General features: G+C 33.2%; 3 protein-coding genes across 6 annotated transcripts; 2 read left to right on the forward strand and 1 right to left on the reverse strand.

Moving 5' to 3' along the window:
* Window positions 1–1,428: 1,428 nt before the first annotated feature.
* Window positions 1,429–5,381, forward strand: LOC123918513 (protein SOSEKI 5). The gene is made up of 4 exons (XM_045970584.1): window positions 1,429–1,825; window positions 1,963–2,032; window positions 2,123–2,944; window positions 4,899–5,381. Exons 1-4 carry the CDS (start codon window positions 1,630–1,632, stop codon window positions 5,074–5,076), a joined length of 1,266 nt encoding a protein of 421 aa, XP_045826540.1. The 5' UTR covers window positions 1,429–1,629; the 3' UTR covers window positions 5,077–5,381.
* A 5,434-nt stretch (window positions 5,382–10,815) lies between these two features.
* LOC123918512 lies at window positions 10,816–14,905 on the forward strand. Of its 2 annotated transcripts, XM_045970582.1 has the most exons (6): window positions 10,816–11,054; window positions 11,268–11,335; window positions 12,826–13,887; window positions 13,963–14,028; window positions 14,133–14,331; window positions 14,457–14,905. In XM_045970582.1, exons 2-6 carry the CDS (start codon window positions 11,333–11,335, stop codon window positions 14,519–14,521), a joined length of 1,395 nt encoding a protein of 464 aa, XP_045826538.1. In that variant the 5' UTR covers window positions 10,816–11,054; window positions 11,268–11,332; the 3' UTR covers window positions 14,522–14,905. The 2 variants fall into 2 exon arrangements, with proteins under 2 accessions (XP_045826538.1, XP_045826537.1); XM_045970581.1 differs by having other exon boundaries at window positions 10,859–11,054; window positions 12,826–14,028.
* Window positions 14,906–16,717: 1,812 nt separating this feature from the next.
* Window positions 16,718–19,709, reverse strand: LOC123918514 (ras-related protein RABE1c). Of its 3 annotated transcripts, none has more exons than XM_045970586.1 (9): window positions 19,545–19,709; window positions 19,139–19,291; window positions 18,350–18,422; window positions 18,162–18,262; window positions 17,948–18,013; window positions 17,734–17,831; window positions 17,276–17,338; window positions 17,110–17,202; window positions 16,718–16,970 (listed from the first exon to the last, which is right to left on the reverse strand). In XM_045970586.1, exons 2-9 carry the CDS (start codon window positions 19,209–19,211, stop codon window positions 16,893–16,895), a joined length of 645 nt encoding a protein of 214 aa, XP_045826542.1. In that variant the 5' UTR covers window positions 19,212–19,291; window positions 19,545–19,709; the 3' UTR covers window positions 16,718–16,892. The 3 variants fall into 3 exon arrangements, with proteins under 3 accessions (XP_045826542.1, XP_045826543.1, XP_045826541.1); XM_045970587.1 differs by having other exon boundaries at window positions 19,139–19,294; window positions 19,543–19,694; XM_045970585.1 differs by having other exon boundaries at window positions 19,139–19,688.
* Between the last annotated feature and the right edge of the window lie 1,981 nt (window positions 19,710–21,690).

Consider the following 21,690-nt stretch of genomic DNA (forward strand, 5'->3'; position numbering starts at 1 on the left):
TTGATAGACCGCTAACATACGCTAAGTGTCATTGGTTCATATAGCTTGCTACACCAATGTCACTGTGTGTTATGTACTATCAGTCTAGGACTGGTTCATATAGTCTGCTACACCAGTTTGATGCATGCATCTACGATGTTAACTCAGAGAAAATTGTATTCATTCAACTTTTGAAATATCTTTTGAAATATGTGGGGGATTGTTGTGTTATTATTATTATTATTATAGTTTTCATTATAATAATAATTATATATATTTCAAAAGAAACACTATACATGTGTTGTTTTACATGGTCAAGGCACGTTAATATATTTTCTGATGAGTAGGAACTGCTAATCTGATTCTTTGCCACAATTCTAGGAGACTACAACGTTCCAATTATGCTTGACCATGTATATATATATATATATATATATATATATACACATATCAGTGAGCATAAAAAAATTACAGAAAAATACTAATGCGTGAAACCAACTCTTAAAAACCAGTTTCATTATTTCTTTCCCTCACATATTGTGTCTCTGAGTTAAACATCAACCTGTTACAAATTCATTCTTGCCAGTTCTGTTACCTCATTGAGAAGGGTCTGTTAAATCCTGGGGGGTTTGCGCTTAACCGCGGATAAATCCTTGAGGACAGTGCGTTCAGCACGTCTCAGATCAAATATTGTTCTTCTTGTTTTCTATTCTTTCTTTGCAGGTTTGTTTCATAGACACAAGAAGCAGAGCCACAATAATCTTGCTTGCAGGTTCCTTATAACAACATCAGGAGCGTTGTAACATCGGCAGGTTCCTAATAACAACGCAGATTCGCCGCAACAAGGTAAATTAATCCAACAATTAAGGTATAGACATAACAATTTTTTCTTTTATTCAACATAATTTAATATGAAATTTCTAATTAATAATCATATCAATGTTTTGATTCTATGGCACCGCTCCTACCAAGTCCAATGTCACTTATGCAACACACCGAATACTTTGTGCTCTCACCACAACGAATTCTTTCCTCCATCACTCCTAGATTTCCCGCATTCTTTGTCGAACATCATGGAGGCAGATACACTCTACCTTGATCTGATACTCACTTGAACCTCGGAGTACTAATATGTTTTGCAAGTACATTCTCTATTGTGAATCACTCTAAGAACATATAACAGATGTAACCAACTCAAACTTCACCATCAAAATCAACCGATTTTAGTATCTCGTTGAGCGCAAATATTTTACCTTCAAATTTGCAATTTTTACATTTATAAAATTACAAACCGTTTAACAATTTTAATAATAAAAGGAAAAAATAACCAAAACATCTCATAAAATTATTTGACTCAAATTTAAATTATATTTCCATTTGACTAAAGTTGTTGTAGTACCATGCTTTCTATTTTTTCTTATAAAAACTCTTCAAAATCTAATTCAACATTTTGAACTCCAACTAACCAAGTAAAGTAACCAACCAACCCATCTTCTCTCTCTCCCCCCGTTTGCTCAAACTCTGATTCGTTTCTCAATTTTCCCGCTGCCTCGGTACATCGCTTTCTTCTTCCTCATCATTACTATCTCATTATTGCATCTCACTAACTCACTCTGTTCTTCCCAATCCACATTTTTTCAAACAACAGAAATGTCTTCCAGTTTCAGAGGAAGAACAGCCACTTCCAGAGAAATCAGTCCAGAAAGAACCAAAGTTTGGACCGAACCAAAACCCAAAACTCCCAGAAAAGTTTCCGTCGTTTACTATCTCTCCCGTAACGGCCACCTCGAACACCCTCATTTCATGGAAGTCCCTCTCTCCGATCCTCACGGTCTCTACCTCAAAGGTACACACACAATTCAAATTAGTTACAACTTCTTCATTCTTTCATTAATATTAATATTTGCTCATTCGAACTCCGGTCATCCCACTTATCCATCCAACTTAAAAAAAAAAATAATAATTACTCTCTCTGTTTTTCAGATGTAATCATTCGCTTGAACCTTCTCCGTGGGAAAGCCATGGCTACTATGTACTCATGGTCCTCTAAACGGTACCGTTTTAAACAAACAATTTTCAAATTCGTTTTTGTTAGTATTTTTTTATTTATTTATTGATTATTGATAATGATAAATTATCTCAGGAGTTACAAAAACGGTTTCGTTTGGCATGATTTATCTGAGAATGATTTCATCTACCCAACGCAAGGGCAAGATTACGTTCTCAAAGGATCTGAGATTCTCGATCACGTAACCACCGTACAAACACCGCCGGAAGAAGAATCTGATTCTCCGGTGGTGATTACGAGGCGGCGTAATCAGTCGTGGAGTTCGATTGACTTAAACGAGTACCGAGTTTATAAGTCTGAGTCGTTAGGTGACTCGGTTGGAAATGTCGCCACTAACGCGTCGACTCAGACGGAGGATAAACGGAGACGGAGGAGAGTTGTGAAGGAAAATGAAGAAGAAGAGAAAGAGAAGAATGAAATTGAAAACGATGAAATTCAGAGTACGGAACTGAGTAGGGAAGAGATCTCGCCTCCACCGTCGGATTCAAGTCCAGAAACATTGGGAACATTGATGAAAGTAGATGGACGGCTGGGATTAAGATCTTCGGTTCCTGTTAAGGAGAATCCGACGGTTGAGAGTTGTCCAAGTGGAAGGATGAGAGCTTCATCGGTACTCTTGCAATTGTTATCGTGCGGTGCGGTGTCTTTCAAGGAGAGTAGTGGAAGTGGGGCTAGTTCAGGTGAAGATCAACGGTTCTCGTTGGTTGGGCACTATAAGTCTAGGTTGCCCCGCGGAGGAGGGAATCATGTGGGAAAAGAAGTGGGGACATTGGTGGAAATTCCTGATTTGAATAGGGTAAGATTGGAAGATAAAGAGTATTTTAGTGGAAGCTTGATTGAAACCAAAAAAGTTGAAGCTCCTGCATTCAAAAGGTCCTCTTCGTACAATGCAGATAGGTATGTATCATAAACTTTTTTCTGCTGCATTTTTGTTTTACATTGATTTGCTTAACTGTCTCCAATGTTATTTTGTGCTAGATTGAAGGGTAATGTTTGATTAATGTTTAATACTGTACTATCTTTTTTATAGCAATTAAATAAATCTGATTATCAAAATAGAGATATAATCTATGAAGCATGGACACATCCACCAAACACTGACATGTTAACATCATCGATAATAATTTGAAAAATTACATAATTCAACTTAATTATAAGTATCAGTGTGGTGTTAGTGTCCGACACTGACACATATCCAACACGGGACACGCCTAACATGAGAAGTGTCTGAGCTTCATGGGATATAATAAACCAAGTAATTGAGCTTAGTGCTTAATGAGTTTTGCCTAATGAAAGATTTAGGAGAACTCAAATGATTTTTGGTAGAAACAATTTTTTGTGATTATTTACATGATCTCTTTATCTCAAACCCGAGGATTATTAATACTAAAAAAATAGAGATATACTAGTGGTATTGAATTAGTAAATGTTTATACTACATGTGATGTGATGCACATCGTTGAAATCCTTTTGTGGAATAAAGTTTGTGCTGTCTAGTAATTAGCAACATTGGAGACTGTAGACATTGACATTCATATAACACAGTTTCAATTAAGGTGCATTGGTTCAATATAAATATTGTGGTTAAGCATATGTTTGTGCTTCTGAGACGTTGAAAGCATCTTGAGATTGAAGATCATATAAAATAATGTTGCTGGACTTGAAATAATAGTAATATTTTATATTGTAGGTCAGATTATAGGTTTAAAATTATACTGTTATGTTATTATTATTGTATATGGTTTTGTGGGTCAGATTAGTATAATTCTGTACTTTAACTTCTTCCTGTTTAGTGAAGTAATCTTTTAGTCTACCTCAAAAGATGTCACTGCAACAGTTATGCTTGGATAGATGATTTTGAAGTGCTAATTCTATATTTTGGTATATATTTGAAATTGATTATTATCTTATAACAATAACTAACAATACCATTTAATTCATTTTTGGTAACATTTTATACAAAATCATTCATCTAAACATATCATATGACATAAACATTCAGAAATGGTCCCAATTTAGAACATTATAAGTTACTCTAAAAGAATTATCTGATGTTGTTCATCATGTAGCCTCCTCTCTTCCTTCTTTCATCTGGCTGAAAGTAATGGCTCAAGGGTTATTATTATTATTATTTTACTTTTATATACATAAATTTGCTCTGTGTCTTGGCTTGAGCATTGGATTTTGTTTAATGTACACAAAGGAGAAGCTATCAGCCAGCTATAATTGTTTTTGCCGTGTAACATTTACATGAAAGCTGATTGATACTAGACAGTTGCTTGCTTCTCCTGTTACATCTTGGAGCCAATATGGATGGTGAATAAATTATAACTTTCTAAATTTAGATAATGATGTAACTATTGACATTGATTCCTCATGTTTTACTTTGGCCCCAGTTAGTATTTGGCAGATACTGTATGTGGGGTCTAATTTAAAGCATCCAAAGAGTTCATTCATTTTCCATAGATTAACTTGCCAGTTTGCCCCCCTATAAGTACAAATCAGTGGGAAGTGGATGAATAAAAAATGGAATTTCTGTCGGGGCAATGAGTGCTCCAAATCTTCAATACATTTGATTTCAGATACTATTTCATTTTAGACTTTGTTCTGATTGCTTTTTATACTTTCATTTCATCAATAATGCACCGTCATTTTGGCATATTATATAAAACCGGACAGACGGCCCATATGCATGCTAGTATACAAATTTTAATTGTTTGTTGTCATCTAACAAAATGTAATATGATGAAGATGATTAAAAGCTGAGGTGATTGATTTTGTGACAGTAGCATAAATTGTTGTATCAATAATGCGGTTTAATCTAAAGTTTGGATTGTGTATCGGTTTGCAGCGGTTCCCGGATGCAAATCATGGAACATGAAGGCGATATGGTGCGGGCAAAATGCATACCAAGGAAGTCGAAGACACTACCAACAAAGAAAGAAGAGGGTACTTCCAGTAGCATGGACAATGTTAGCCGTAGTCAACATGGAAGCAAAAGATTTGAGGGACAGCATGGAAGTTTGTAGCTTATTACTACTGAGAAGAGCTAAAAGAAGTTAAATTAGAGTTATGTATAATATTGACAGAGATAAGATAGGGTAAGTACTAATTAAGTAGGGGTAGTGTTTGTTTCCACCTAGAGCTTTTGAAATTTGCAAGTCACAGACACAGCACAGCACTATGGACAGATTAAGTTAAGCAAGGATTAGCAATGTGATTAAAATACTAGCTTGTAGATCTTGTCCATTTTGATCTTTAGGGTTTGGCCAAAAGTCAATTGTGCTTGTAACAACTGTTTTCTGTTTCCTTTCCTGGCTTTTTGTGGCGGTGATAATTGCCTTTTTTTTTAATCTTTTATTATTATTACTAGTATTACTTTGTTTTATTAGAGTTCATGGAAAGTCTCACAAGTAAGATAAACTGGTAATTGCTTTTTAATTTTTAATAGACTTGTTCACTGTTAATCTCTTTTTTTTAATCAAAGTTCACTGTTATCTTTGACTTTGAAAGATGGGAAATATGATAAACTGGTAATTTATTTTTAATTTATACTCTTTTTTACTGTTAATATTTGACTTTGAAAGATGGGAAATGGGATTTGTTTAGGCTATTAAATATCTTTTTTCATATGAGATGAAAATAAAAGTATTGAATTAAATTAGTTTTTCTTTAACACTGATATATTCCAATCCACTGTCACTCTTAGTTGGCTCTGAACAAATGTTTTTCTAATATTCTTAAGTTTAATCTATTGATTATCAAGTTGAGCCCTTCCAAATTAGGCTTGTTTGATTCCTTATCTGTAAACTGATAAAAATTCTGTAGCCGTTTTTCTGGGTTTATTCACACATGGAACATATAATATATAAACATAAATGTTTAAACTTTCCTTTGTTCACATTCTCTCCACACCAGTCCAATTTTCTATCACCAAATTTATCTAACTGCTTTCACAAATTAATTAATGTTTTGATTTTCTTTGTCTTGACAATGGCATTTTAAATTTTCAATCCTGCCTGACCATAATGATAATCCAAAACTATATCCGAACTTGAAAGCTAACTCTGCATTTTTAAGTACTATCAACAATTATTGGTTACAAATGATTTGTAACACCTCTCAAAGAACAATTGCTACTACCAAACACCATTAGTAATTTCAAAATTTCTATACTACTCCTAAAGAATTTCTATATTAGTATTTCTATACTATACAAAACCTGTAAAATTTCTATATTAGTTTGGCAGGTTTTCAGCAATGTCCTTGAAAGAATTTTGGATTACTTGCAATCCACGTTTTTTATCTTGAACAAGATATTTAAGCACATTTATACTACTGTACTAGTACTACTACTTTACCAATGGCAACACAATGGAACTATCACAAGTACTCCATCTGTTGTATTGACTAGATTAGGATATCATGAGTTACTGGTCAGCACTATTGGTGATTCATTTGATTGGGCTGAACTGCTAAACTGAAATGACCATTGGAAATGAATGAGTGCAAAAATTGATTTATTCTGGTCATGATGATATGCTTACCTGCCTTTGGAACTTTCCATTACTGCGTGGCATGATCATGAGAAAAGTTGCGGTATGGTCTTGTAACTTGCCAGCAATAGTGAATCCTGCGTTGGAGAAATATTGCACACGACAAAGATCTCATAGTTTTTATATTAGTCTTAAACCCTTAAACTATGAAACTAAGACCCTTCCTTCTTTACAAGAGTATCTGCGCATTTATTTGCTTCTCACGGTATATACCACTAGTGTTAAGACTTAAGATACAAGGGTGACTAGAAGCTACTCGCTGCTCGACCATATCGATTGCAGTTCATTTTTCAATGCATCTCGACCGCTGGTTGTCCTAGTAAAATGAGATATCTAAGCTGAGAATCATAAATAAAGGAGTATAGAATTGGAAATTCAGGATATTCTATGTTGCTATGTATTGTCCCGTAAGAAGGGAAAGTGCCAAAGCTAAGAACATAATTTAACTGTGGCATTTTGCATCCCACATGGGTGGTGGTACATATGGATAGTCATTCAAAAAATAACAAGCATTAATAATGTTGGGGCCTGACAAACACATGTTGCCATGGTTTACTCTTTTTTGTTTTTTATTAGGAGTTCTTCGGATTTGGATCCTCATGTAGCAGATAAAACGCAACATGATTTGTTTTTGTTTCACAATCAGTGACTCGAGTTACCATCAATTTATTTGTACATCTGAAGACCTATTGTGAGTGATGACAGATCGTCACACTCTCTAATCCATGCCTATTTTAGCAACATTAAATGTTTTTTAGTAGGTTTTTAGCAATAAATATAAGAGAAATCTAATCAGAAACTTGATTACTTGTTTTGCAAGAAAACAGGAAAAATTGCAAGAAATTACTGATGTTCACTACGCTGGGGGCGTAGCCCATCACGCGCCGCGTGATGGAGATCACAGGGAGCCAAGTTTTCACTCTGATCACGCGCGGCGTGACACCTGACCACGCGCGGGCGTGAAGCTTTGTTCAGGAATTGGTTTGCTCTCTGACTTGATCACGCGCCGCGTGATACCGTTACCACGCGCGGCGTAGTTGATGGATTTGCAACCACGCGCGGCGTGATAGATCTGACGCGCGGCGTGGTTGCGATGTTATATAAGGAATTCTGTTTTTCTGAAAAAGGGTTGGAAAATTTGGGAATCTGATCTTGATCTTGGGAGTTCCAGGCACGATTTGAAGACTGATCCTGTGTTCCAGAGGCTAAGGGTGGCTAGATTGGAAGCATTCAACATCATGGGAGTTGATTCCTTGAAGTTGGAGCAAGAATTGAGCTACTTCACGATGAGAGGCTAGATCTCCATTGAGGTTGGATCATGATGAGGAACTAAACTAATGTATTCCATGTAATCAATTGTATCTGTATTGAATCTCTCTCTCTTATGAATGTTATTCAATGAAATTCTATCCTTAATGCTTTACAATTTCTGATCAATCTTGCAATGAACTTAGATTTTAATTATGTACGAGAGTATGAGTTGAAATCAGAACTGAATTCATTGTGCATTTGAGTGTTTTCGGTCGAGAGATTGAAACATAGAATGTAGCATACGATCAACGCGCTTTCAAATACTCCGCTACCGGTAGCTTCCATCCAAGAGATTGGAGAAGTATCGGTAGAGGATAGGGTGGATTTTGACAAGAGATTGCGATTCACCATATTGTTGATCTAGTTGTAACATTCGAGTGATTCATTACGATACAATTGAATTGCATGTGAATACTATTGTTTAGGGAATTGTCGACGATCCAACCTCATTCTTAATCAATTGATTTCTCAACATTTTCGTACAAACACATCATTCAAACCAAACCCCCAATTTATGTGTATTCTTTGCATCATGTTTATGAACACTATTAGACTCGTTTAATCACACAATCCCTGTGGATCGATATTTTTTATTACTACGTGGTAATTCGTTCACTTGCGAAAATTATCCATCAGTGAGAGTTAATTAAGTAGTGTGGAGGATTTTGAGAGAAATATTTAAGATAAAACACAAATTATAAAACTAGAGATGTGGACATATAGTAAAGTAAATTTAGGAGAAAGAAAATTTACTATATGCTCTAAGCCTCTAACCACATAAATTTTATTTTATTTTTCTAAGAAACTTAGAGTGAAAGGTAGAGGCCCCAATCCAAAAATAGTGAGGATCTTTAAAAAAAAAAAAAAACTTATAAAATTATTTACAAAATATTGCAAATTTGTACATATATTTGAAGAGATAATACTACAAAATTATGGTATAAGGACATGGCATATAATCCTTATATTTTGCGGATGGGTGTGCATTACTGATGGGTGTATTATAGCAAATTCTTGTATGTGGTTCAGATTATACGGACTAGCATTTCAATAATGTTATAATGCTTAATAACAATTTAACGAATATAAATTTTACAAAATTTACCGTTAAATTTTACAAAATTCATGTAAGTTTGTGAAGAAATTTAACATCATTCCATATATTATTAAGATCTATCAAAATTTACTATTTATTTATTTTTATTGAACACAATTAAGTTTGGCGAGTCTCAATAAAATATCAAATAATTTTATATTTCTTTGGCGAGTACGTGAATATATAATATAAACTTTCAATTCAAACATAAATTTTAAATTTTATAAAATTTATGTTTATTAAAACTTAAACGGTGTAACACTATTTAAATATTACACCGTTGTTAATCTCATTTTCCTTTATTCATTCATTTGTGTCGTGATTTCTCCTTTGACTACTAGTATACTACATACTAGTAGTTTCATTTGGATTGTTCATAACAGACAAATAGAAACAAAATGAGGCATTGATACACGGTCACGCAAACGTTTTCTTAGCTATGATCCAATACTAAAACACGTTAAATCATATACAATATCACATCTTATCTTAATAATGATGACTTTAAACATTATTCATTCCTTCACTACAAAGGAAAAACAAGAGCAACACTATATCTTGCACTTAACACTTAAACACGTACTCTCTTAAACCTATATATATCTTAGATACTTTCAATTTCCAAACAAAACGTCACTAATTTAGTGCAATACTTGATTTGAAACCATGAAGAGAGTGAGTAATGACGTAGACTTGACAAATAATTATTTGAAGAGTGGTGATTTTAAGTGCAAGACGTGCAATAAGGTTTTCCTTTCATTTCAAGCTCTTGGGGGTCATAGGGCAAGCCACAATAAGCTTAAGGTAATGACCAAAAACCTTTCTTTAAGAACAAATATGAAGCATAAGATGCATAAGTGTACTATTTGTGGGCTTCAATTTGCAATTGGACAAGCTCTTGGAGGGCACATGAGAAAGCATAGAACAGGACAAGTTCATAATCATGATCCTAAAAGATTTCGTTTTTGCTTGGATTTGAACTTGACACCCTACGAGAATGATCTTAAGGAGCTTAACCTTTTTTTCTTTGAGGCATTAAGTACCTTCACTTAATATGATGATACTTGTTTTAAATCAGAGCTTCTTGTAAATTTTAATTTTTTTTTTGGTACATAGCTTCTTGTAAATTTTAATTTATAAATTTTTGTAAATTTGTTTTATTAGAATTTAATAGAGCATTTGAGCTTTTTTTTTTTTTGGAAATTATCTACTCAATTATTTTTCATTATTTTTCTTCAATTAGTTTATTGATGTATGCTAGAGGCCTATGCAGTGGAACCAGGGATGGTCAAATGAAAAGGAAGACTAAATGTCTAAATTTTTTTAAAATAGGAAGATGAAAATTGCGCAAAACAAAATAAGAGATTAAAAAATTGTACATTTTATAAAAAAAATAGTATGAGAACTAAAATTGCATAAAACAAAATAAAAAACCAAAATCGCATATTTTATAAAATAGAGGACAAAAAATGTATTTAAGTCTTTTATTTATCAATCCTTCAATCTATTATGTGGACATTTCTTGTCAATCCTATCATAATTTCCCCTACGAATAATACTAGCAACACACTCTTTAATAAACACACTTCAACATACTCTTTTTTATTGGTTGAAATTCACATGGGTCCCATAAAAAAATGTGGACCCATGTAACTTTTATGGGACCCATATAAATTTTAACCAATAGAAGAGAATGTATTAGAGTGTGTTTGTTAAAGAGTGTGTTGCTAGCACTCATCTTTCCCCTACCAACCAATTAAATGCCTATGAAACTTCTCCTTAGAACCAACGGTCCAGATTAATTTAACAAACACACGTGTATATCATCGAGAAAGCCAACCACGAGATTTACTCAATTCAGGTTCATCCTATCATCCCCTTCATGAGAAAAAGATCGAGTGCTCCTCATACACCCTATTCCTCTCTTTCTCCCTTCTCCGCCGTCGTACAGATCTCCGGTTAGGTTTCCGATCATCTCCGAATCCACAGATCCTGAAACCTTCCCGATCCTTCTATGCTATCAAATTTTTCACCATTTTTTAAGGTAACCCTTACTCTCAATTCTTCAGCTCGAAAATTAGCTAATGTAATATTCAATTTTGTTTTTATTTGAATTTCTAAGAATTTTGTTTGGTATATTCAATTCCATTGATTGATATGTAGTATCCGATTTTTCATTATTTATTAAGTGTAATATTAATGTAATGTGATTATGTGAACACTCATGGATTTTTCGCTTTGTGTTTCGTTGTTGCAGGATTTTTCGTTGTTACTTGAATTCAACAAAAAAACTATAGTGGATTTTTCCAGAAGTTGAATCAAATGGTAATTAAGTTTTAACTATACGAATTAGATGCTGTCTTGTTCTTTTTTTTGCTGAGATTTTGTATTGTAATTTCTGTTTCACTGTATTGTATTGAAATTGGAATCAAGGAGCTCATGAATATGATGCTTTCTTTTTTCTTTTGGGGTAGTGTTGAGAATTAAGCTGCTATAAACTATATATAAAGGGTACACAAATGAGATGGGGTACACACTGTACAATCTTATCATGAGGATTTTTTAGAGATAACATTGAGGGATCTTTGGTGAAAAAATCAAAAGTTGATAATATGATGAAATACATGTACATCTAGGACTAGAACAAACTACTATAGATTTGTTAGAATCCAATACCTTGATTTTCTGATTTATAGTTGGTGTCATTTACTTTTTATTCCAAATTGAACCCTTTAGTTTAGAGGAGCCAAATGCATATCATAAAGGGTATAACATGCTTCATGTAATTAGATAATAATAATATATATTCTTAATCATGAAATATACCATACTTCTGTTTGGATAAACAAAACGGCTTGTGATAAAGGACCTTACATAAAAAGCTACTTCTAAATGAGCTAGTTAGGAAAGCATATCAATTTGTTAATTGATTAGGAGGCTCAAGCTTGAGGGATAGATCATGGGAGGTACATTTAAACTGTTTTAATCCATTTTAAGGACTCAATGTTTAGGATATATGAGAGATTTTTTGCAACTTGTAGTCAACCATGTTGAGTGACACAATCAAACCTTACATTTATCTTTTTCTTCGCTGTTTCTTTTTTAATCTTTAGGATTGTCACAGTCCTATTTCCTTTAGCAGACATTATCAAATTTTTAACCTCTGCTCTTGCATCAACCACATTAGAACTAGGTTCTAATACTAAGGGTGGACTAGATTCTAATACTAGTTGACATGTAGAAGCATGGAAGAGAAAAGAAAAGGGGCTGGGGATGCTAAGTAGTTTTCTACTATACAACTGGGATTCATTAGGTTGAGACTCTGGAATTTACTAAAGGAAATGTGAAAAATCATCAGAATAATACATAACCAAAAAATTAGTTTTATCTCATTTCATACTTACAAAATTCTTCTTCTATAGCCCATAGGGCATTTTGGAACTTGAGGGAGAAATCATCGAGGACTTCACCTATCCATACTAGTAAGGCTCTAATCATGCGGTACTGTCATAATCATAATTAACCTTATCATTGTCTAAGATAACCCAATAACATCTAAAAAAAAAGAACCATTTGTGAAATTCACGCAATGGTTTAATTATAATTAATCCCCCTTTTGCCTTGTATTTTACAGAATGCAATAATAGGTTGCCATTCCCCCTATACCCTATACTCTGTCATGTTGAGAAACTTATAGCACTGAGTTGCCTTTTTAAAAAAAATTATCCTCCTTTATCCTATGTCAGTTAGATTGGTTGAAATAAATAAACTTTTTTAGATGTATATGAAGCATTGCTGATTTTGTTTTCCTGCAGTCTTTACAAAACAAGGGATTCTGGATGGTAAAAGGATCTGGACACGTTAGTGACAGAGAGCCGCCGTTTGATAATCCTTCCAAAGTTGAACCTAAACGACCTCATCAATGGGTAATTGATGCTACTGAAGGGGATTTTTTGCCAAATAAGAAGCAAGCAATAGAAGATGCAAATGAAAGATCTAGTTCAGGATTTTCTAATGTAAATTTTACTCCATGGGAGAACAATCACAATTTTAATTCAGTCCCAAGCCAATTTATTGATAGATTATTTGGGTCTGAAACTAGGCCTGTCAATTTCACTGAAAAAAATACTTATGTTTCGGGAGATGATTCTAATGTCGGATCAAAGATGATCACCAATCATTATGTACATGATCCATCTTTTGGCTTGTCTATATCTCATCCTGCTGGAGATTCTGAAGCATGTATGAATTTTGGGGGAATCAAGAAAGTCAAAGTCAATCAGGTTAAGGATTCTGGTGATATGCAAGCTCCAGAGGAACATAATTTTGATAGGCAGATTAAGGGTGGTCTACATCAAGCCTATAATGGGGAAGTTGAGACAAGATCCGGATCAATAGGGCAAGCCTTTGATAAGGATGGCAATGTAACTTACATGGGACTTGCCTATGGCAGTGGGGATGCCCATATCAGATCATTTGGTACCCCCTTTGGCAAAGGAGATAACACAGTCCTATCAATTGGTGAATCCTATAATAAAGAGGAACCTATGGCTATAATTCCTTTTGGTGGGTTTCCAGATGAACGGGGCATTATCTCTGGGGGAAGGGCTGCTGGAGACTATGACCAATTATATAATCAATCATCAATTCACATGTCAACAAGTCAAGATAAAGAGTTTGATGCATCAAATTCCAATGTAGCTGCAAGTACTCCTTTGGTGGCAACAAAAAAAACTGAATCTGTGTCCAAAAATAAACAAGATACAAAATCAACAAGGAAAGAATCTCCAAACACCTTCCCTACTAATGTCAGGAGCTTGATATCTACTGGTATGCTTGATGGTGTTCCGGTGAAGTATGTCTCAGTGTCGCGAGAGGTAAATTTTGGTCTTTGTTGTCAATTATTTCAATTTAAAATGCTGCTTTATAATTATGTTCCTTTATGGATGAAGGAACTTCGTGGAATTATAAAAGGCTCTACCTATCTTTGTGGGTGTCAGTCATGTAACTATTCTAAGGTTAGTAATTCATTGGTATACACTCTGACCAAACTCCTTAATAATGGTTTTCAAAATTCTTATAGCCTGGAGATTACGTATTGATTGATGCTTTATATTATTAGGGTCTGAATGCTTTTGAGTTTGAAAAGCACGCCGGTTGCAAATCGAAGCATCCAAACAATCACATTTATTTTGAGAATGGGAAGACCATTTATCAAGTAGTACAGGAATTGAGGAGTACCCCTGAAAATTCATTGTTTGACACAATCCAAACTATTTTTGGTGCACCAATAAATCAGAAAGCATTTCGAATTTGGAAAGGTAAAGAAATTCCTGATCTCTCCACTTTTAAGCACATACAAGCTATTGCCTGTAGAGGAAAAGTTGAGTTTTATTGTTTGGCATGACACTGATCCCGTTTTTTAACTCGTTCCAATGTTCTTCAGAATCATTTCAAGCAGCAACACGCGAGCTTCAGCGTATTTATGGAAAGGAAGGACGCAACCTCTAAGTCCCCACCACCATTGTGCAAACTTAACTTAGGTTAGGTTCTAGTGTGAATAGCAAGATGCATCAGTTTTCAGTATTTATCTTGTATCTTTGTTTAGCTCTGTGACCTTTGGTACATTCTGTACCTTAGTGGTCTTGGTCAAGAGATTTTTTTGACGCAAGGTCTCGCTCAAAAGATTGAAAGCTTTCATTTATGTAACTTTTGTCCAAATCATTGGGATTAAGTGCTTTTATTTGTCTATTATAGTCTCGAGAAAGCTAATGTTCTTGGGTGATTGAAGGAACAAAACTTGTTAATTTTGGGGCACTGGACTCTGCTTGTGAAGTGTCCTATCTGTAACTTTATTATTTGTCTTCAAATACACAAGGAAAATTTACTTGAATACTTCAATAGTTTCTCATGGGGTTGATGAATTCTGGAGATGTTCATAAATAATTTCCGCATGTCTGTTAATTCTGGAGTGTGATGAGTTTAGTTCAGTTCGTGCTGCAGTATCATGCTTTTAGCCTTTCAGAATGAAAATTAATAGGTCATGATCAATATTTACAAGACCTTTTTTTTTTGTCAAGTAGTTCAATGATTAGAAATTCACCTCTTGAGGTGAATAAGTAGGAGATTCCGGATTCGATCTCCGGCCCTACATATAAAATGCAATATTCCTACCAATCGAGTTATATTCATGAGACTGCAAGACTATTTTTATTGCATTCAATTTCTAATGAATGTTTAATTAATAGTGTGGTTTAGACGAATCTAAAGACATTCATAGTTTCACCAACAATGGCATGTTAATTTTTCTTACACAGCCGTGTTATTAGTGTGTTTTGTTAGATGCCCATCTCGTTCAAATTAGATTATCTCCTTCCATTTTTCTCTCCATCTATCACCTAACTCTATCTCTCTTAATTTCAACCCTTTTTTATTATAAAATAGGTGACCTATAAAGTAATGAAAAGAAAGTGAAATTAAGAAAGAGATAGAAATTGAGGGGGGGAAATGATTCGAACTCCCTATTATTCTTGCCTCCTTAACTGATACCAAATGTTCATGTTAATATGAATGTGATTAATTATATCATAAAACTGTGTCATTGTGGTTTTTGACTTGTCCAAACATATATTGGAAATTTTTTTTTCTACCCCAACAATTATCAATCTACCCCAACATTAATTTTGAATAGACGAATTTACCCTCATATATAAACTAAAATCCTGAAGAAAATTTTTCTAATTTTTTTACCTGAACACTTTGAAAAAAAGTGTATAGGTATGTAAAATTTTTCCAAATTTATTTTGTTACCTACACACTTTGGAAAAAAGTGTTCAGGTATGTAAAATTTTTCTAATTTTTTTTTTACCTGAACACTTTGAAAAAAAGTGTGTAGGTATGTAAAATTTTTCCAAATTTATTGTTACCTACACACTTTGAAAAAAAGTGTTCAGGTATGTAAAATTTTTCTAATTTTTTTTTGTTACCTGAACACTTTGAAAAAAAGTGTGTAAGTATGTAAAATTTTTCTAAATTTATTTTGTTACCTACACACTTTGGAAAAAAGTGTTCAGCTATGTAAAATTTTTCTAATTTTTTTTTTTGTTACCTGAACACTTTGAAAAAAAGTGTGTAGCTATGTAAAATTTTTCTAAATTTATTTTGTTACCTACACACTTTTTTTCAAAGTGTTCGGGTAACAAAAGAAAATTAGAAAAATTTTACATACCTACTTTTTCAAAGTGTGTAGATAACAAAATAAATTTAGAAAAATTTTACATACCTACCTACACACTTTTTTTCAAAGTGTTCAGGTAAAAAAAAAATTAGAAATTTTTTTTCAGGGTTTTAGTTTATATATGAGGGTAAATTCGTCCATTTAAAATTAATGTTGGGGTAGATTGACAATTGTTGGGGTAGAAAAAAAAAATTTCACATATATTTTGAATAAAGTTAAGTCACAACACATAGTTAAGCTTGTGGGCTACACTTACATGTATATAACGTTTTAGTTTGCAGTATCAAACTTTGTTTATAACTCTGTATATGCCGTAAACGGAGTACCATCACAGCATAGCCAATTGACAGAAGACATGGTTTTGAAATGTTATTAACAACTCACTACTACACGCCATTGATAAGCACGTTAATACAATGAAAAAAATGGGTGCGCTTTAATCCCAGCAAACAGAGCTAATTAGACATGCATTCACTACAATCACACAGTTTTTGATTCAATATAAGTTTGAAGCTACTTATCACGCGCAAAATTAATAAATAATGTCACATTGAAAATGTTAAGCACAAGTCATCATCATGATCATCATACAAGTAATTTCTTCTTTCCTTCAATAATGTTGCCACCAACATGTAAAATGTGTCCTCAACCACAGCAAGCAGATTTTTGCGCAGCCTGTCCAGCCCCCGCTCCAGAGTCTTGGTTGATTTTGATTGTTGTAGGCTGCAATAAATAAAATAAAATAAAAATATAATGAGACATTAGGCTTGTCAGAAAGGGAAAGAAAAGAGATTCGATGACATGAAACTATGAAGGATTAAGTGATTAACACTGTAACCGATGAAAGATGATGTTAAGATACCTCTGCCTTGTTGTCAGTGTCAGCGAGCCTTTGTTTTATGTCTCTTGCTATGGAGAAGAAAACTTCCTCCACATTTAGATTTGTCTTTGCACTCTGCAACGGAGCAGTTTCATGAGCTTAACAACATAGAGGGAGTTTACACATTTTCAAGTAATAAATCACTTACAGTTTCAAAGAATTTGATTCCGTATTCATCAGCCAGTGCTTGGCCTTTGGATGTTGGCACAGCCTAAAAAGAAAGGCATAAGTATATATAATATACAATTACGAACATCACAAATCGACGTACACACACATACACATACATACAAAAATACAAGAAAGGAGACTCGCAGATGTTATTTATCAATTGATGGCATCAAAACAGAACCCAACCCTCTTCAAACTTCCCCATCCCGTTAACAAAAACGTTTGGTTAACGGTAACATGGTTTCTTTAACATTTTCAATGATGCAATTCAACCGATCATCAAATTTGCATAACAATTATGGAAGTATATTTGATTTGACAAATTTAAAGGTTGGTTTTTCAAGCCCCTTTGCAAGAGGAAAAGAAAACAAAAGAGACGGGAGGAAAAAAAAGAACATAATGCAGCATTAAACATTGCCAACAAAGTTTGAATACCCTTTTGCTTTCATCCATGTCTGCTTTGTTTCCCACCAGTATTTTGTTAACATTGTCTGAAGCATGTTGCTCAATGTTGCGAATCCAATTTCTGATATCTGAAATTATCATAAGCTAGGTGAATATTCCCAGTGGAAAAAAAAAACCATTGAAATTTTACGAGTTTTGCACATATCAGCAGATTTCAAACTAAAGCAACAGACAGGAACATTACTGTTAAATGATGCTTCGTCAGTAACATCATACACTAGCAATATGCCCATAGCACCACGATAGTAAGCTGCAAAAAACACAGATTTTATAGATGGATAGTAAGTGACATAATCCAGATGCCAACAGCAAAACAGTGTTTCAATTTGTCGAACCGATACAATATTACTGAAGTTATTAATAATAAATAGCAAAACTGTGAGGGTCATAAACCGTACCAGTTGTAATTGTCCGAAACCGCTCTTGCCCTGCTGTATCCCAAATTTGGAGCTTGATCCGTTTGGAATCAAGCTCAATGGTTCTTATCTTAAAATCAATGCTGCATTAAGAAGGTATGTGTGTGATGTTAGAGAAACCTCTAGCGAACAAAACTCTCCAGTTTTACTACTAAACTGTGAAATCATACCCTATAGTTGTGATGAAACTGGTTGTGAAGGACCCATCAGAAAAACGCAGAAGAAGACAACTCTTCCCCACACCTGCAAAGACCAAATAGGTTTGTCGGCGGTAAATCCAGGTATGTTTAACACAAACACCACACAGTTATTCCAAAATTGCTACTAAAATACTTATTTTTTTGTAAACCAAGGTATCTCCACATACAACTGCAAAGACTAATCTCTCGAGGTATCTGAGATCCATTTTAAGGGTTGACCTCTCCTAACATACATTTTTCCATATGCACCAACCAGGAATCGAATATCCGACTAAACATCTACCACTTATGTCATACCATGTTGGTTAAGAGATTCAAACATCTACCACTTGCGTCATACCATATCGGTTAAGAGACCCAAAAAAAACTTTGTTAAACACCAACCAAAGCTAGAACATGAACAAGAAAAAGAAGCACTTTGTAGAATCAAAGGCCTAATTTTGTAAATTAAACAAATTATAAACGGATCACATAAAAAGTCAGCACCAATTTGCAATGCAACCTCTTCACACCATAATTTACATTATAATAACACAAAACAATGATCTAAATACTGGGTCAAACTAGATCATGAAAAGATCAAACATTTCACAATTTTAACCAAATCCCAACTCAAAAACAAGGTCAAATTTATCATTAAACATTACAAAAAAAAATTAAAAATTTAACATACCCTCATTCTTATATCACATTTGTTTATAACAAATTTGTGTTTTTTTGGGTAAAAACTAAACAAAAGAAAGAGAAGAAAAAGTTTACCGCTATCGCCAATTAAGAGAAGCTTAATGAGATAATCATAATCGGCACGAGCCCTTGCCGGTGGAGCAGCCATCAACCTTCAATTTTTTTGAAATGAAACAACGAATCTGTTTTGTGGTGTGTGTTGTTTTTTGTTTTTGTTTTTCTCTTTCTCTGTTAAAAGTTGAAAATGCAAAGATGATGAGTGAGAGGTGGGAGAGAGAAATGGATCTCCTCCAAAGTTCACAAGTAAAGGAAAATGGAGATTTTAGAGAGAGAAAAGAACGGTGCTTATTTTTGTTTTTTGTTTTTTATTTTCTTTTTTGAAAAAATAAATAAATAAAAAATGAAAATAAAATTGTGGAAATTAAGATTGACAAGAATAAAAGAGAGCATAAAAAGAAGACAGAGAGGAGAATACTACAACCTGAACCTTGTATGTAGACTGTAGTGTATTTTGAACTTTGAAGCTTTCCACTGTCTCTCTCTTTCTCTCTAATTTTTGTTATTCCTTAGCAAAATATATGTGCAAGCTCATGCCAGCGGTTCCTCCTCTAAAATGCAGCCAGATACATACACTTGCAAGTTGCAACCACTGACTTGATCATTTCTTATTTTTCACTTATAAAATTGTTTTCTTCCTATCGATCAATATAGTGTGACACAACCAAAAATAAATTGGTCCGAGTCATAAATATTTTGGTTTCATTAAGTATGTGGTTAAATGTTTGATTTTGACTCATAAGTATGGATAGTGGCGGAGCCAAAAAAAATTATAAAATCTGGGTAAAATTTCAATTTTGAATAAAAAATATTCAGTTTTACTTTTACCCTACACTATCCCTAAAAATCTCAAATTTTTCCTAAACTAATTCCTAAAATACCAAATTTTTTACTAGAACCTGAGCAAGTGGTCGGGTTGTAGATCCGCCCATGCATATAAAGAAGAATCAGTTGGGATGGAGAATCCACATTACGCTCCCTACAAATTTTTTGACAGAAAATAGTTATTATTAATGGACATGGTCATAGAAACTTCATATTAATATTATCCTACGATAAAAAATTATGTTTGAAACAAGCATACATATGACTTCACATAAATGACATGATCATTAAGTTAATGACTTTCGGTACTTTGTATATTTTCTGCTGTTAATTAATAGTTAAGCATTGCTACCAACATAGTGTGACATGAGTGGTAGATATTTGGGTCACTTAACCATTTGGTCATGGGTTCGATCCCCTTAAATGGATCTCAGTTACCTTGAGGGGATTAGTCTCCGCATTTTTTAAATTTCCAACAAATTTAAAATTGGAGCCTTATTTGTGAGACCTAAAGGATCATGAATCATGATACCTTTGCACATGGCCACCTTAATTTACCAAAAATAAATAAATTAACTTAGTAGCTAATAATTTATGCCAATAATTTATAATCTCATATAATTGAAAAAGAGGCTTGTTTGATGATCATCATTTTATCACGAGTTTACAATTTATTTTTATTAAACTTATATCATAACTAGCTGGACACCCGTGCGTCCGCACGGGAGTCGCGGCGTTGCCGCTCCTCACCTGGTAACATGAAATAATAATTTATTGGAAAGTAATTCAAAAGATAAAAAATAAATAAAAAATCAGAAAGGATATAATATTTAGTAAAAAAATAGAAAAAGAACAATAGTAAAACCATCACAAAAAAATCTCAGATATCCGTATTAGTATAATATAAATTTTGTTCAAAAAAAATATATAAATATAGATAATGGAGAAATCATGAAAAAAAATAGGCTACTTTATTAATATATTAGTAAAAACATTGTCTTGTAAAAATAACCAAAAACTTATGTCTGTGTATTCAATATATGAGTATAAATATAGTCCCGTAAAAATTATTAGAAAATAGGCAACCTTATTAATATGTTAGTGAAAATATAGGTTTCAAAAAAATCATCAAAATAATTAGGTCACCGTATTAAATATGAGTATAACCCGTAAAATTGTAAAAAAAAAAAAAAAAATAGACAACATAAAAAATAAGTTTCTATGTTAATATATGAGTATAAATATAGGTTCCGCATATATTATAAAAGAACGTGCAAGCTTATCAAAATGAGGAAAAAACATAGTTCCCACAAAAATTACACAAAACATTAGGTCATTGTATTAACATATGAGTATAAATATAGATCTCACAAAAAATAGTAAAAAACTGGAAACTTTATTAATAAGAGTAAAAACATATAGCCTTGCAGAAATCACACAAAAGATTAGATTCTTGTGTTAATATATGAGTATAAATATATGTCATGTAGAAATTATGAAAGAATTGACAACCTTATTAATATATTAATAAAAAACATAGGTCCCGTAAAAATTAACAAAATAATTAGGTTCCTGTATTAATATATGATCTACTATAACCCGTAAAATTAAAAACAAAAAGTTAAACAATTTTATTAAAATATGATTAAAAATATAAATCTTGTAGAAATTAAAAACAAAAAAGGTTCTGGTATTAATATATGAGTATAAATATATGTGCTCCATAAATTATTAAAGAACAGGAA

The sequence above is a fragment of the Trifolium pratense genome, linkage group LG3, assembly GCF_020283565.1.
Source record: "Trifolium pratense cultivar HEN17-A07 linkage group LG3, ARS_RC_1.1, whole genome shotgun sequence".
Classification (NCBI taxonomy): domain Eukaryota; kingdom Viridiplantae; phylum Streptophyta; class Magnoliopsida; order Fabales; family Fabaceae; genus Trifolium; species Trifolium pratense.

What these genes read in the sequence shown, in the direction of transcription:
- LOC123918513 (XM_045970584.1), top strand. Translation starts at nt 1,630, where the DNA reads ATGTCTTCCAGTTTCAGAGGAAGAACAGCCACTTCCAGAGAAATCAGT. An exon ending in TCACGGTCTCTACCTCAAAG is followed by an intron (nt 1,826 to 1,962) that starts GTACACACACAA and finishes TCTGTTTTTCAG; the next exon opens with ATGTAATCATTCGCTTGAAC. An exon ending in TACTCATGGTCCTCTAAACG is followed by an intron (nt 2,033 to 2,122) that starts GTACCGTTTTAA and finishes AAATTATCTCAG; the next exon opens with GAGTTACAAAAACGGTTTCG.
- LOC123918512 (XM_045970581.1), top strand. An exon ending in AGTCATGTAACTATTCTAAG is followed by an intron (nt 14,029 to 14,132) that starts GTTAGTAATTCA and finishes TTATATTATTAG; the next exon opens with GGTCTGAATGCTTTTGAGTT. An exon ending in AGCATTTCGAATTTGGAAAG is followed by an intron (nt 14,332 to 14,456) that starts GTAAAGAAATTC and finishes AATGTTCTTCAG; the next exon opens with AATCATTTCAAGCAGCAACA.
- LOC123918514 (XM_045970586.1), bottom strand. Translation starts at nt 19,211, where the DNA reads ATGGCTGCTCCACCGGCAAGGGCTCGTGCCGATTATGATTATCTCATT. An exon ending in TCTCTTAATTGGCGATAGCG is followed by an intron (nt 18,423 to 19,138) that starts GTAAACTTTTTC and finishes TGGTCTTTGCAG; the next exon opens with GTGTGGGGAAGAGTTGTCTT. An exon ending in AGTTTCATCACAACTATAGG is followed by an intron (nt 18,263 to 18,349) that starts GTATGATTTCAC and finishes TTCTTAATGCAG; the next exon opens with CATTGATTTTAAGATAAGAA.